Source organism: Pleurodeles waltl, chromosome 10 (genome assembly GCF_031143425.1).
Source record: "Pleurodeles waltl isolate 20211129_DDA chromosome 10, aPleWal1.hap1.20221129, whole genome shotgun sequence".
In the NCBI taxonomy this organism is placed as follows: Eukaryota; Metazoa; Chordata; class Amphibia; order Caudata; family Salamandridae; genus Pleurodeles; species Pleurodeles waltl.
Window position 1 is genome coordinate 761,744,871 of NC_090449.1, and position 12,503 is coordinate 761,757,373.

The 12,503-nt window shown below is 41.9% G+C and overlaps 1 protein-coding gene across 23 annotated transcripts in view; it reads left to right on the top strand.

Moving 5' to 3' along the window:
• ABI1 (abl interactor 1) overlaps positions 1-12,503 on the top strand; it is a 343,205-nt gene that overhangs the window by 292,837 nt on the left and 37,865 nt on the right. For 12 of the 23 annotated variants that reach the window (XM_069211331.1, XM_069211328.1, XM_069211332.1 and 9 more), the window contains one exon: positions 329-511. The exons of the other annotated variants lie outside the window; for them this stretch is intronic. In XM_069211331.1, coding sequence (XP_069067432.1) covers positions 329-511 — 183 coding nt within the window. The remainder of the gene's footprint in view (positions 1-328; positions 512-12,503) is intronic. 23 annotated transcript variants of the gene reach the window in all.

The following is a 12,503-nucleotide window of genomic DNA, read 5'->3' on the forward strand; positions in this document are numbered from 1 at the left end:
TTTGTACGCCTTCTCAAGCCAACAGTAAAATCATTAATTTGCCAATATCCTTTTTATTTCAATTGTTTGCTCGTTTGATACAACGTTTTCTGTGTTGCATTTTCTGAATTTGAGATGTCAGCATGGTGTATGGTTTTTCTGATGTAATAATGTGTTTTTGCGTTTCAGAGTGGCTTTCATTTTAAGGGAACCAACAATGTTATGCTTGTCTCATGTAACTCTAAACAGTAATATTTCAAATGTTCACGACTGGTCTGTTTTCTGCACTCTGTTCTACATACATTGCTTAAGCGGCTCTGTCTGGGGCTTTGTGGCTAATTCTTTACAGTCGGCACTGGTCCAGCTCCAGGTTCCCAGTATGGCACTGGCACAATGACCAGGCAGATCTCCCGACACAACTCTACTACTTCTTCAGCTTCTTCTGGTGGATACAGACGGACTCCCTCTGTGACTTCTCAATTTTCTGTTCAGCCTCATGTTAACGGCGGGCCTCTTTATTCTCAGAACTCAAGTAAGCCTCTATGCCTCTCTGCTTTGCAAACTTTCCTGAAACATTCTGTATTCTAAGTTGGAAAATCTGTGTCTGTATTAGTTATAAAAAATTGTTTTATTTGTGACTTATTTAGAGGGAAAGAGCAAACCTAGCTACAAAGTAAACAAGTGCTTGTCACAGTGGAATTTGCGGAAGAAGGGAATTGACGGTTGGGGTGGAAGGTGCTGAAATGAGGCTTACAGGGAGAGTCCTGGTGGGAGGAAAGTAGTAGAGATGAAAGTGGGATTATGGTGTGATTGTAGTGGGAGGGAGTAGGTACTGTTAATATGTTAGAGCCTCACACTCCCCGGGAATTACTTTGCATCCCAACACAACAGTTTGAAGGCAACTGATTGTTTGGAGCATATTGATGCATTGAAAGAAATGTTGACATGTTTATAAATCAGGACCTTGGATCGGTTTAATTGTTGAGCATAGTAGTATGCCTTACTAGTTTGTCAGAAGTCATCATTATTGTCCCATGGCCTTTGTGAAATGCAGTGTTAGTTCCAGTATAGCTTTCAGCAGGCAGGTGTTTGCATGCCCGCAGACACTGTTAAAACCAGAGTAGCATGGTACGGAAATCTCAGGCCAGGGTAGAGTTTAGATTCAAGACTATGAAAACTGTACTTGTGGTAAATATTTTAGTCCTTGGCTTACACTGCAAACAAATAACATTTTATATTTAAAGGAAAATAACTTGCTGATCTTTCCCGAGAGCTAAATGCCTGCATCATTTTTTTGTGTCAAATTGTAGTTTTATTTTTTTGTTGTCTCTGTCCTCAAAGTTAAATTGTCCATCACTGTTTTCAACTATCTTGCTTGAGCCTCTTTGTAGAAGTCAGAACATGCTCTTTTCATGCACCTTCCATTAACAAGGATGACACTCAAGGAATGTCCACTGATAGCAGATTACACTTAGCACATTGTGCTATTATTTATTCATAGCTTAGCTGCTTGATGCTAATTGTGCTCTGCCACTGAAACACTCATTTTCGGGAAAGTATAATATTTCTGCATTTTATAGGTGTGGTATTTGGTATTAACTTACCTAATGGGATTTAGAAGGATAACAAATTAAAACAGGGAGTAGGTTTCATTCAGGAAGTCTTCTAAACAAAAGTATCGCAAGCTGTCCGCTATTCTGCCTCAGAGAGGAGGTAAACGAACCATTCATGAAGAGAAAGTTTGGTCAGCAGCCGTTAGTTTCATTAAAGATTGTACAGGCCAGCTTGATGAAGCTGAGGGCACTAGTTCTCCTATTAAAAACAGTCCCTCTCTTGCGTGCTGAGAGTTCGGCTAAGGCTATGTAACATAGTCATTCTTAACAGTAGCGGTGTTCCCTTTCTTCTTTTCTGTGTGTTATTTTTGTAATGGTAATGTAGTTTATAAGTGCACTGCAGCCTGGAAATTTGTCCTTTAGCTGAGATAACACAGCTGACAATAATCGGCATTCCTGTATAAAAAAGCCAGAAAGCAGCTGTTATAACATTCTCAAAGAAAGAGGCAGAGAATATCAAAGCTTAGATGCTTTAACTGAAAAACGCCCGGCCACTTAATACTATGTAATAGAACTTGAGAACGGTGATCGAATGAGCACCCAGAGGACCGCAACTTACGAGCTGGAAAATATTAGTGAACATTCCTTTGCAAATTGTGAGTAGACATGATGGACCAAGCAAAGAGATTTAAAAGTTGCTCAATCTGGAGATGGGCATCCAGTACAAAATATTTAATGCAACCGAAGCAGAACTCAACTGAGGCCATTGTCTTTTAACAGGGTTCTAATTGTGTTGGGAAAGTTGCATCATCCCAGAAACGTTTGTGCAGCTGATGCATAAATGAGAAGCAAGTTGCAGACAGTTGATTGACTGGAATGGAATAAAATAAAAAATAATAATGAACAAATAAATTAAACAAAAATAAAAATGATTGAAAAAGTGTGTGTGTGTGTGTATATATGTGTATGTATATATATATATATATATATATATATATATATATATATGTTCAATGGCATGTGTAGCTGCAGATACACATGCTTGGCACATCCTGCCATCTAGTGTTGGGATCGGTGTGTTACAAGTTGTTTTTCTTCGAAGAAGTCTTTTCGAGTCACGAGATCGAAGGACTCCTCCCCTTTCGGCTCCATTGCGCATGGGCGTCGACTCCATCTTAGATTGTTTTTTTCCGCCATCAGGTCCGGACGTGTTCCTTTTCGCTCCGTGTTTCGGGTCGGAAAGTTAGTTAGCATCTCGGAAAAATCGTCGGTATTGTTTGCGTTCGATATCTGGTTAGTTACAACAGATCGACACCGACTTTTGAAGAGCTCCGGTGGCCCTTTGGTTTTTTTTCGATCCCCCGTCGGGGCCTGGTCGGCCCGGCCTCGTGTCTCTTCAAGGCTGATGGAACGGACCCCATTCCACTTCTGCCCAAAATGTCACAACAAGTATCCGTATACAGATCAGCACCTGGTCTGTAACTTGTGTTTGTCTCCAGAGCACAGGGAAGATACTTGTGAAGCCTGTCGAGCGTTTCGGTCGAGGAAGACATTAAGAGACCGAAGAGCGAGAAGACTGCAGATGGCGTCGGCGCCGACAGGACAAAGGCATTTGGAGGAGGAAGAAACAACCTTCTCCATCCAGGAGTCAGACTCGGGCGAGCTCGATCCCGAAGAAACGCCTAAAACCGTGAGTAAGACGTCGAAACCTAAAACTCACGAGGACCACAAAAGCCCAGGGGACGCCACCGCCAACAGGCCATGGCTTAACCCGAAAAATAGGTGACCGATCATCGGCAACGAAAAAGGGCACGCTTGTGTCAAAGTCATCCGACTCCGGTCGAGATACCGGCACACAGCAATCTCTGGCCCGAGACAGCGGCTCAGAGCAAGTTCGGCACCGAGACAGTGGCACCGAAATGGGTCGGCACCGAGATAACACAACGCCGAAAATAAATAAAGTTTCGTCGGAGCCCAAAAAGGCGACCGAAAAGGTTTCGATTCCGAAACATCCAGCCTTGGAACCGAAATCAGGTTCCTACACAGAGGAACAGGGATTGTCCTCCCAAATGCAAGGACATAAGTTCGGACAAGAGCTAGAATCAATGGAGCCAGACTACACTCAAAGGAGGCTCCACATTCAAAAGGACACAGGGAAGATGAGCACTCTTCCCCCAATTAAAATGAAAAGAAGACTTGCCTTTCAAGAAAAGGACAAGCAGCCACAGGCAAAGGTGGCAAGACAAACAACTCCGCCACCATCTCCACCACCATCAATGCACACATCACCGGTAGCCACTCCACCACTGATGCAATCCCCGACTCATACTGCAATGCGTCAAGATGATCCCGACGCATGGGACCTTTTATGATGCTCCGGTATCAGATAACAGCCCAGACTGTTACCCAGCGAGACCGTCGCCACCTGAGGACAGTACATCCTACACGCAGGTGGGTCTCAAGGGCAACTGCTTTTCATAACGTCACCTTGCATGCAGAACCGATTGAGGATGACTTTTTGTTTAATACACTATCCTCCACTCATAGCCAATACCAGAGCTTACCTATGCTACCTGAAATGCTAAAACACTCCAAACAGGTATTTCAGGAGCCTGTGAAAGGCAGGGCCATAACTCCAAGGGTGGAGAAAAAGTACAAACCACAGCCAACAGACCCTGTATATATTACGCAGCAATTAACACCAGACTCTGTGGTTGTAGGGGCAGCTCGCAAGAGAGCAAACTCTCACACCTCGGGAGACGCTCCACCTCCAGACAAGGAGAGTCGCAAATTTGACGCTGCAGGGAAAAGGGTTGCAGCACAAGCAGCAAACCAATGGCGCATTGCCAACTCACAAGCACTTCTGGCAAGATATGATAGGGCTCATTGAGACGAAATGCAGCATTTCATAGAACACTTACCCAAAGCGTTCCAAAAAAGGGCTCAACAAGTGGTGGAGGAAGGACAAAGAATCTCAAATAATCAGATACGGTCAGCAATGGATGCAGCAGATACAGCTGCAAGGACAGTAAATACTGCAGTAACAATAAGGAGACACGCATGGTTGCGCACGTCAGGATTCAAGCCGGAAATACAACAAGCCGTGCTGAATATGCCTTTTAATGGACAGCAGTTGTTTGGGCCGGAGGTGGACACTGCTATCGAGAAACTTAAAAAAGACACTGATACGGCAAAAGCCATGGGCGCACTCTACTCCCCACAGAGCAGAGGCACATTTCGCAAAACACAATTTAGAGGGGGGGTTTCGAAGTCAACCTACAGAACCCACAACCTCACAAGCAAGGCCCACTTATCAAAGCCAATATCCGCGGGGAAGTTTTCGGGGGCAATATAGAGGGGGACAATTCCAAAAGAATAGAGGGAAGTTCCAAAGCCCCAAAACTCCTCAAAACAAGCAGTGACTTCCAAGTCACAAATCCTCAACACAACACCTGTGGGGGGGAGACTAAACAATTTTTACAAACATTGGGAGGAGATAACAACAGACACTTGGGTACTAGCAATTATCCAGCATGGTTATTGCATAGAATTTCTCAAATTCCCTCCAAACATCCCACCGAAAACACACAATATGTCGAAACAACAAATGGATCTTCTAGGACTAGAGGTCTAGGCATTGCTTCAAAAAGGAGCAATAGAATTAGTACCAATTCAACAGAAAGGAACAGGAGTTTACTCTATGTACTTTCTCATACCCAAAAAGGACAAAACACTAAGACCTATATTAGATTTAAGAACATTAAATACCTACATCAAATCAGACCACTTTCTCATGGTGACATTACAAGACGTAATCCCACTGCTCAAACAATAAGACTACATGACAACACTGGACCTAAAGGATGCATATTTCCATATACCAATACATCCTTCACACAGAAAGTACCTAAGATTTGTATTCCAAGGGATACACTACCAATTCAAAGTGTTGCCATTCGGAATAACTACTGCCCCAAGAGTTTTTACAAAGTGCCTGGCAGTAGTAGCTGCGCATATCAGAAGGCAGCAAATACATGTGTTCCCGTACCTAGACGATTGGTTAATAAAAACCAACACACTAGAACGGTGTTCACAACACACAAAGTACGTCATAGAAACACTACACAAACTAGGTTTCTCAATCAACTACACAAAGTCACACCTCCAGCCGTGCCAGACACAGCAATACTTAGGGGCAACAATCGACACTGCAAGAGCGATTGCCACTCCAAGTCCACAAAGAGTACCAGCATTTCACAATGTAATACAGGTCATGTATCCAAACCAAAGGATACAAGTCAAAATAGTAATGAAACTCCTAGGCATGATGTCCTCATGCATAGCCATTGTACCAAACGCAAGATTGCACATGCGGCCCTTACAACAGTGCCTAGCATCACAATGGTCACAGTCACAGGGTCAACTTCTAGATCTAGTGTTGATAGACCGCCAAACATACACCTCGCTTCAATGGTGGAACAATATAAATTTAAACCAAGGGCGGCCTTTTCAAGACCCAGTGCCTCAATTCGTAATAACTACAGATGCCTCCATGATAGGGTGGGGAGCACACCTCAATCAACACAGCATTCAGGGACAATGGAACCCCCGGCAAAAACAGTTTCACATAACTCACCTAGAACTATTGGCAGTATTTCTAGCGTTAAAAGCTTTTCAACCAATAATAAGCCACAAACACATTCTTGTCAAAACAGACAACATGACAACGATGTATTACCTAAACAAACCGGGAGGGACACACTCAACACAGTTGTGTCTCCTGACACAGAAAATATGGCATTGGGCGATACACAACCACATTCGCCTAATAGCACAGTTCATTCCAGGGATTCAGAATCAGTTAGCAGACAATCTCTCTCTGGATCACCAACAGATCCACGAATGGGAGATTCACCCCCAAGTACTACATACGTACTTCCAAAATTGGGGGACACCACAAATAGACCTATTTGCAACAAAAGAAAACGCAAAATGCCAAAACTTCACATCCAGGTACCCACAAGATCAGTCTCTGGGCAATGCATTATGGATGAGTTGGTCAGGGATATTTGCATACGCTTTTCCCCCTCTCCCACTCCTTCCATATCTAGTATACAAGTTGAGTCAAAACAAACTCAAACTCATACTCATAGCACCAACTTGGGCAAGACAACCTTGGTACACAACACTACTAGACCTCTCAGTAGTACCTCATATCAAACTACCAAACAGACCAGATCTGTTAACTCAACACAATCAACAGATCAGACACGCCAATCCAGCATCGCTGAATCTAGCAATTTGGCTCCTGAGGTCTTAGAGTTCGGACACTTAGACCTTACACTAGAATGTATGGAAGTCCTAAAACAAGCTAGGAAACCAACCACTAGACATTGCTATGCAAATAAGTGGAAAAGGTTCGTTTTATTATTGCCATAATAATCAAATTCAACCTTTACACGCATCTGCTAAAGACATCGTAAGCTACTTGCTACATTTGCAAAAGTCAAAACTAGCTTTTTCATCCATTAAGATACATCTTACAGCAATTTCAGCTTACCTGCAAATTACCCACTCAACTTCACTGTTTAGGATACCAGTCATTAAAGCCTTTATGGAAGGCCTGAAAAGAATTATACCACCAAGAACACCACCAGTTCCTTCATGGAACCTCAACATTGTCTTAACAGGACTCATGGGGCCACCTTTTGAGCCCATGCACTCATGTGAAATGCAATATTTAACATGGAAAGTTGCATTTCTAATTGCCATCACATCTCTAAAAAGAGTAAGTGAAATCCAAGCATTTACCATACAAGAACCATTTATTCAAATACACAAGCATAAAGTAGTTCTACGGACAAATCCAAAATTCTTACCAAAAGTCATATCACCGTTCCACTTGAATCAAACAGTTGAACTACCAGTGTTTTTCCCACAACCAGATTCTGTAGCTGAAAGAGCACTACATACATTAGACATCAAAAGAGCGTTAATGTACTACATTGACAGAAGCAAACAAATTCGGAAAACAAAACAATTATTTGTTGCTTTCCAAAAACCTCATTTAGGAAATCCAATTTCCAAACAAGGCATTACTAGATGGATAGTTAAATGCATTCAAACCTGTTATCTTAAAGCAACTGCCTATTACACCAAAGGCACACTCAACTAGAAAGAAGGGTGCTACTATGGCCTTTCTAGGAAACATTCCAATGACTGAAATATGTAAGGCAGCCACATGGTCTACGCCTCATACGTTTACCAAACACTTTTGTGTGGATGTGTTAACAGCACAACAAGCCACAGTAGGCCAGGCAGTACTACGAACTTTGTTTCAAACAACTTCAACTCCTACAGGCAGAACCACCCCTTTTAGGGAGATAACTCCTTACTAGTATATGCAAAGCATGTGTATCTGCAGCTACACATGCCATCGAACGGAAAATGTCACTTACCCAGTGTACATCTGTTCGTGGAATGAGACGCTGCAGATTCACATGCGCCCACCCGCCTCCCCGGGAGCCTGTAGCCGTCTTGAAGTTGATCTTGAACATTTGTAAATTTGTAAATATATAACCTTAAACTACATCATGTACATACGTGTTTACTCCATTGCATGGGCACTATTACTGTAATACACAACTCCTACCTCACCCTCTGCAGGGAAAACAATCTAAGATGGAGTCGACACCCATGCGCAATGGAGCCGAAAGGGGAGGAGTCCCTCGATCTCGTGACTCGAAAAGACTTCTTCGAAGAAAAACAACTTGTAACACTCTGAGCCCAACACTAGATGGCGGGATGTGCAAAGCATGTGAATCTGCAGCGTCTCATGCCACGAACAGATGTACACTGGGTAAGTGACATTTTCCATATATATATATCTATATATAATAATTATAAATAAAGAAAAATAATATAAATGTACTCTTGTAAGCTTTACTTTGTCTACCTATCACCATATGTCATGTCTCTGTCAATCTGCCCTACATCCCCACTTACTCATCCCAAACCCATTCAACTACTTTCATCTCCAAAATAACCCTGCCTAAGCTCTTTCCTCCACTTCCACATCTAGCTCACCCAAACTTCAGTTTACAACCATGATCTCCCAAACAACCCTACTAAATTCTCCCACATTTATCTCACCTTTGACTCATCCAAAACCCCTCCTGCTACTGTGATATCCCTAACCCTTTCCACAGACTCTTCCCTCCTCCATCTCTCCTTTACTCATCCCAAGCTTCATCCTGTTACTATAAACTCCAAGTTAACACATCTGGATTCTTCCCTCTTCTATCCCTTCATTACTCTGGTCAATCCAACTAACAAACTCACAAATCCCCTGCTCAAATTAACTCATAATAATACTAAAACTGTACTAATTTCCCTATACTAATCCACCACTAATTCCTCTTGGGTTCCGGAGTAGCGTGCTACTCGCTAAAAAGCGCTTCAACGCCTCGTCAGGAGTAGTAAGCGCTATATAAATACTATTACAATACAATACAATTACATTACAATACAATAGTCAAGGACAGCTTGTCATCAAAATGAAAGACTATGTTGCACACTGCAGCAGATGGAACTAGCACAACTCCCAAATAAGGTAACCAAAAACCATGGGGAAGGACTTGAGAGCCATGGTCAGTACAAACAGAACCTATGCCTTGTCTATATTGGATTTTAAATCCCTGCTGCCAGCTCAGAGGTAAATTCCAACAAGCAGGCTTGAAATAACACAAATGGATTAGGATCAGAGGTGTTTGTGGAAATTAATATCAGTATGCCTTTCATGTATCTCATGAGTTTGATACCAAAAGAACACTTCAGCTGGGCCAGCAGACTTTCTTAAATATATATATTAAGAAGAGTAGTTCAGAGATAAGATCCCTGAGGGACGCCCTGCTGTAAAGCCTTAAGAGTGAAAACAAGGCAAGTCAACCAGCTCGATCCAAGATAAGACCTGATCCACTGTAATATCAGTTCCTGGATGAGTAAGACTGCGTTGAATGTGACAGAACAGGCAACACTAAAACATTTCAGAGTTATCAAGAATGGACAGTAAATAAGCTTCCATCCGATGAGCTGGGCAAAAGCCTGATTAAACCTCATCAATACATGCTCTAAAAATCGGGAAATCTGCCAATTAATATTTTCCCAAGATTTTTACTGGGTTTAGTAGAAGAGAACTAGGATTATAATTGTTCATAATGGAAGAATCAACAGATGCCTTTTTGTAAAATGAGAACGACCATCACCTTCTTCCAGCCATCCGATACAAAAGCTTTCAAAATGAACTTGTTGCAGATCTCCAGAAGAGGTTTTGTCAGACAATGTGCTGCTAATTTTTTTAATTTCCTTTGAAGTTGGATCAAGTAATGAGGCTAATGAATTAGGCTTAGCTAACTTTAGGTTCCTCCAGTGTTAAAAAAAAAAAAATACACATGCAGGGAGCCACAGAACCTAGATCCATGACAGACTGATCTGTGCTCATCAAGCCGAGTGATGAAGGTTGAAAACTTTCACAAATCTGATTTTCTCCAGTGAAAGATCATCGCATAACTCTTGTGTATGCTCAGAGGTTTGAATGGAACAAGAAGGAGCAGTAAGGAATTGCCCAGTCGAGAGCCTCTTTTGAGGCATTGCAAGCAGAAAGAATCTTGCTGGCAAAAAAGTTGGTGTTAGTTGTTTGCACAAACGTTTTGTTCTGCTTCAAATCCACCTTTATCTCGGCTTTAGCCTTGGGTGCATAGTCCACCTGCCATGTCCTTTCAGGCTTTTTAAACGCAATCTTAGCTTTCTGCAGAGACTCATCCTCCAAGGGCCTGAAGCGTGAATACAACTGATCTAGAGCACTAGAGAAGACCCACATGCAATGTAAAAGTAATCCAGTTTGAGAATTTCAGATAGCCCTATTCACTTGAAGCTTCCCCCAATGGGAAACAGTTTTTTGTCAAAATATTCATAAACTCAGCCAAATGTTTAGCATATGGGTGATGTGCATTTTTAGGAGAACAAGCCATCTCAGAAGCAGCTAGCGCAGTTTTAAACTGGGCCAAAAAGTGATCTAACCAAACCAGTGGAACAGTGTCACCACTATCCATCATGAGGAGCACAAATTAAATCCAACTGATGTAAATTTTGATATGTGCTCCCGATAACTGTAAAAGATTTAAAATGGACAGATAAATATCCCTTAACTCGCTTGTCTCCAAACTGTTAAGTGAATCAAACGTTGGCCAAAGTCATGGCAAAGTGTCCTTCTTTAAGTTAGAATTCCCTAACTCTTTGGAAGGTATGGGGGGTTGAATGTAATCTGCCTGTGCCAAAATGCCACCAGGCACCAAGAATATCAACAAGAGAAACTCAACCCAAGGGAATCATGGACACTAGTCTTAAGTGACCGTCCACTTCGAGAAAACGGTGTAAGACTGTTTCACACCCCGACTTCACAAGGCCACTTTACTCGCACTCCTGTGAGTAAAGGCAATTTTAAGATTTGTGCAACAGTTAATTGAGCATCCAGGGTGTGCGAGCAGCATCCTCTTTCTACACCTCGGCTTCTGTGTGCCACAGCCTTCAGGAACAAACAGAAGGCCCCGCCTGGCTATCTCACTGTTTGTTCAGACTTGTAGCTCTATTCTGGTTCAGACACTGTCTGCCTACAGTCATGAACACATCTAGCAAAAAAGTTGAAGTGCAGAGTCTGGGTAGCATCCAACATATTTCCTTCAGAGGCAGCAGGATATTTCAGTGCTGCTTCTTTCTTCCAAGATTGAAACTGGTAACCTGGTGGTGCAGTGGTTCTTAAAGAGGAATCCATCTGTGTCATTCTTCAGAGAAGGATAACTACAGCCAAACCAAAATAATTTCCACCTACAACACACCAGTAAAATCTTCTAATGAAAGTCATGGACTACTTAATTTCTGATTAGTCAAATCCAAGACTGGTCTTGTGGGTTAATGTAGAATCCTTCCTAAAACGAAGAGGTCCCTCCTAAATGAAAAATGTCAATAACTATACCAAATACTTTCTATCTCTTTGTAAGACTTTTATTATGTATAAGTCGTTGTATTAGAAATGCTAATAAAAAATATAAAAAAATACCCCTGGTTTCCATTCCAAGAGTACAAAGACATTCCATGTGTCTTTGTGAAAGCCAGGTAGGCAGCCTTTCTGTAGTTCATTGAAGACAAAAAAGACCCAATCGGTTTCTTCATTAAAAAGAGCTCTCCTCGCCAGACCTTGCCATCTTTCAGTCGGAGGAGGCAACTCTTTACCAATAACTTGCACTGTGCCTTACTGTCAAGGGAACCCTAGGTAGGGCCACAGTTGGCAGAAATACCTACTAGTACAGTCATATAAGCTAATTGGTCTTCATGCCAGCCCAGAAGTAATTCTTCTACTATTTTCGTTTCCAACTACAAAACGTATGCAATTTTAGTTTCGCAAACTTATCAACCAGAATTTTGAATTAAAATGTAGAATAGTGTATGTTAGAGGCCAGTCTATCATTTTTCATCTCAGTCACCACAAAGTATTGCTTAGCTTTTAGCTTAATTTCCCGTAGCAAGAGAAAAGAGACGAAAATTAAAATTACTTGTCAAAATAATGTGGCTCTATGGCCCACAAGAGACCTGTTTCAAGGCTATAGGGGTAATTTATTCCACTTCATACTATCCTAACTGAAATTATTTGTAACTCTCTGAGCTCATGCACTTTTGTAGTTCACTTACACTGAAAGGTGGGGGAAACGTTTTTTTTTTTTTTTACCATGTGAAGTTGGCCTGGCTATGGTCTGATTGGTCTCACAGTTGAAGTGCTGCAATGAAGTTGAGGCATGTTTTTGTAAAATAGAGCACACAGCGAGCAATCCACTTTAGCAGGTCTTATAGATATCCATGTGTCAAACCAGGTGGCGCAAAAAGGGTGAAATGGCGTTTCTCACAAAAGAATAGGAGCAA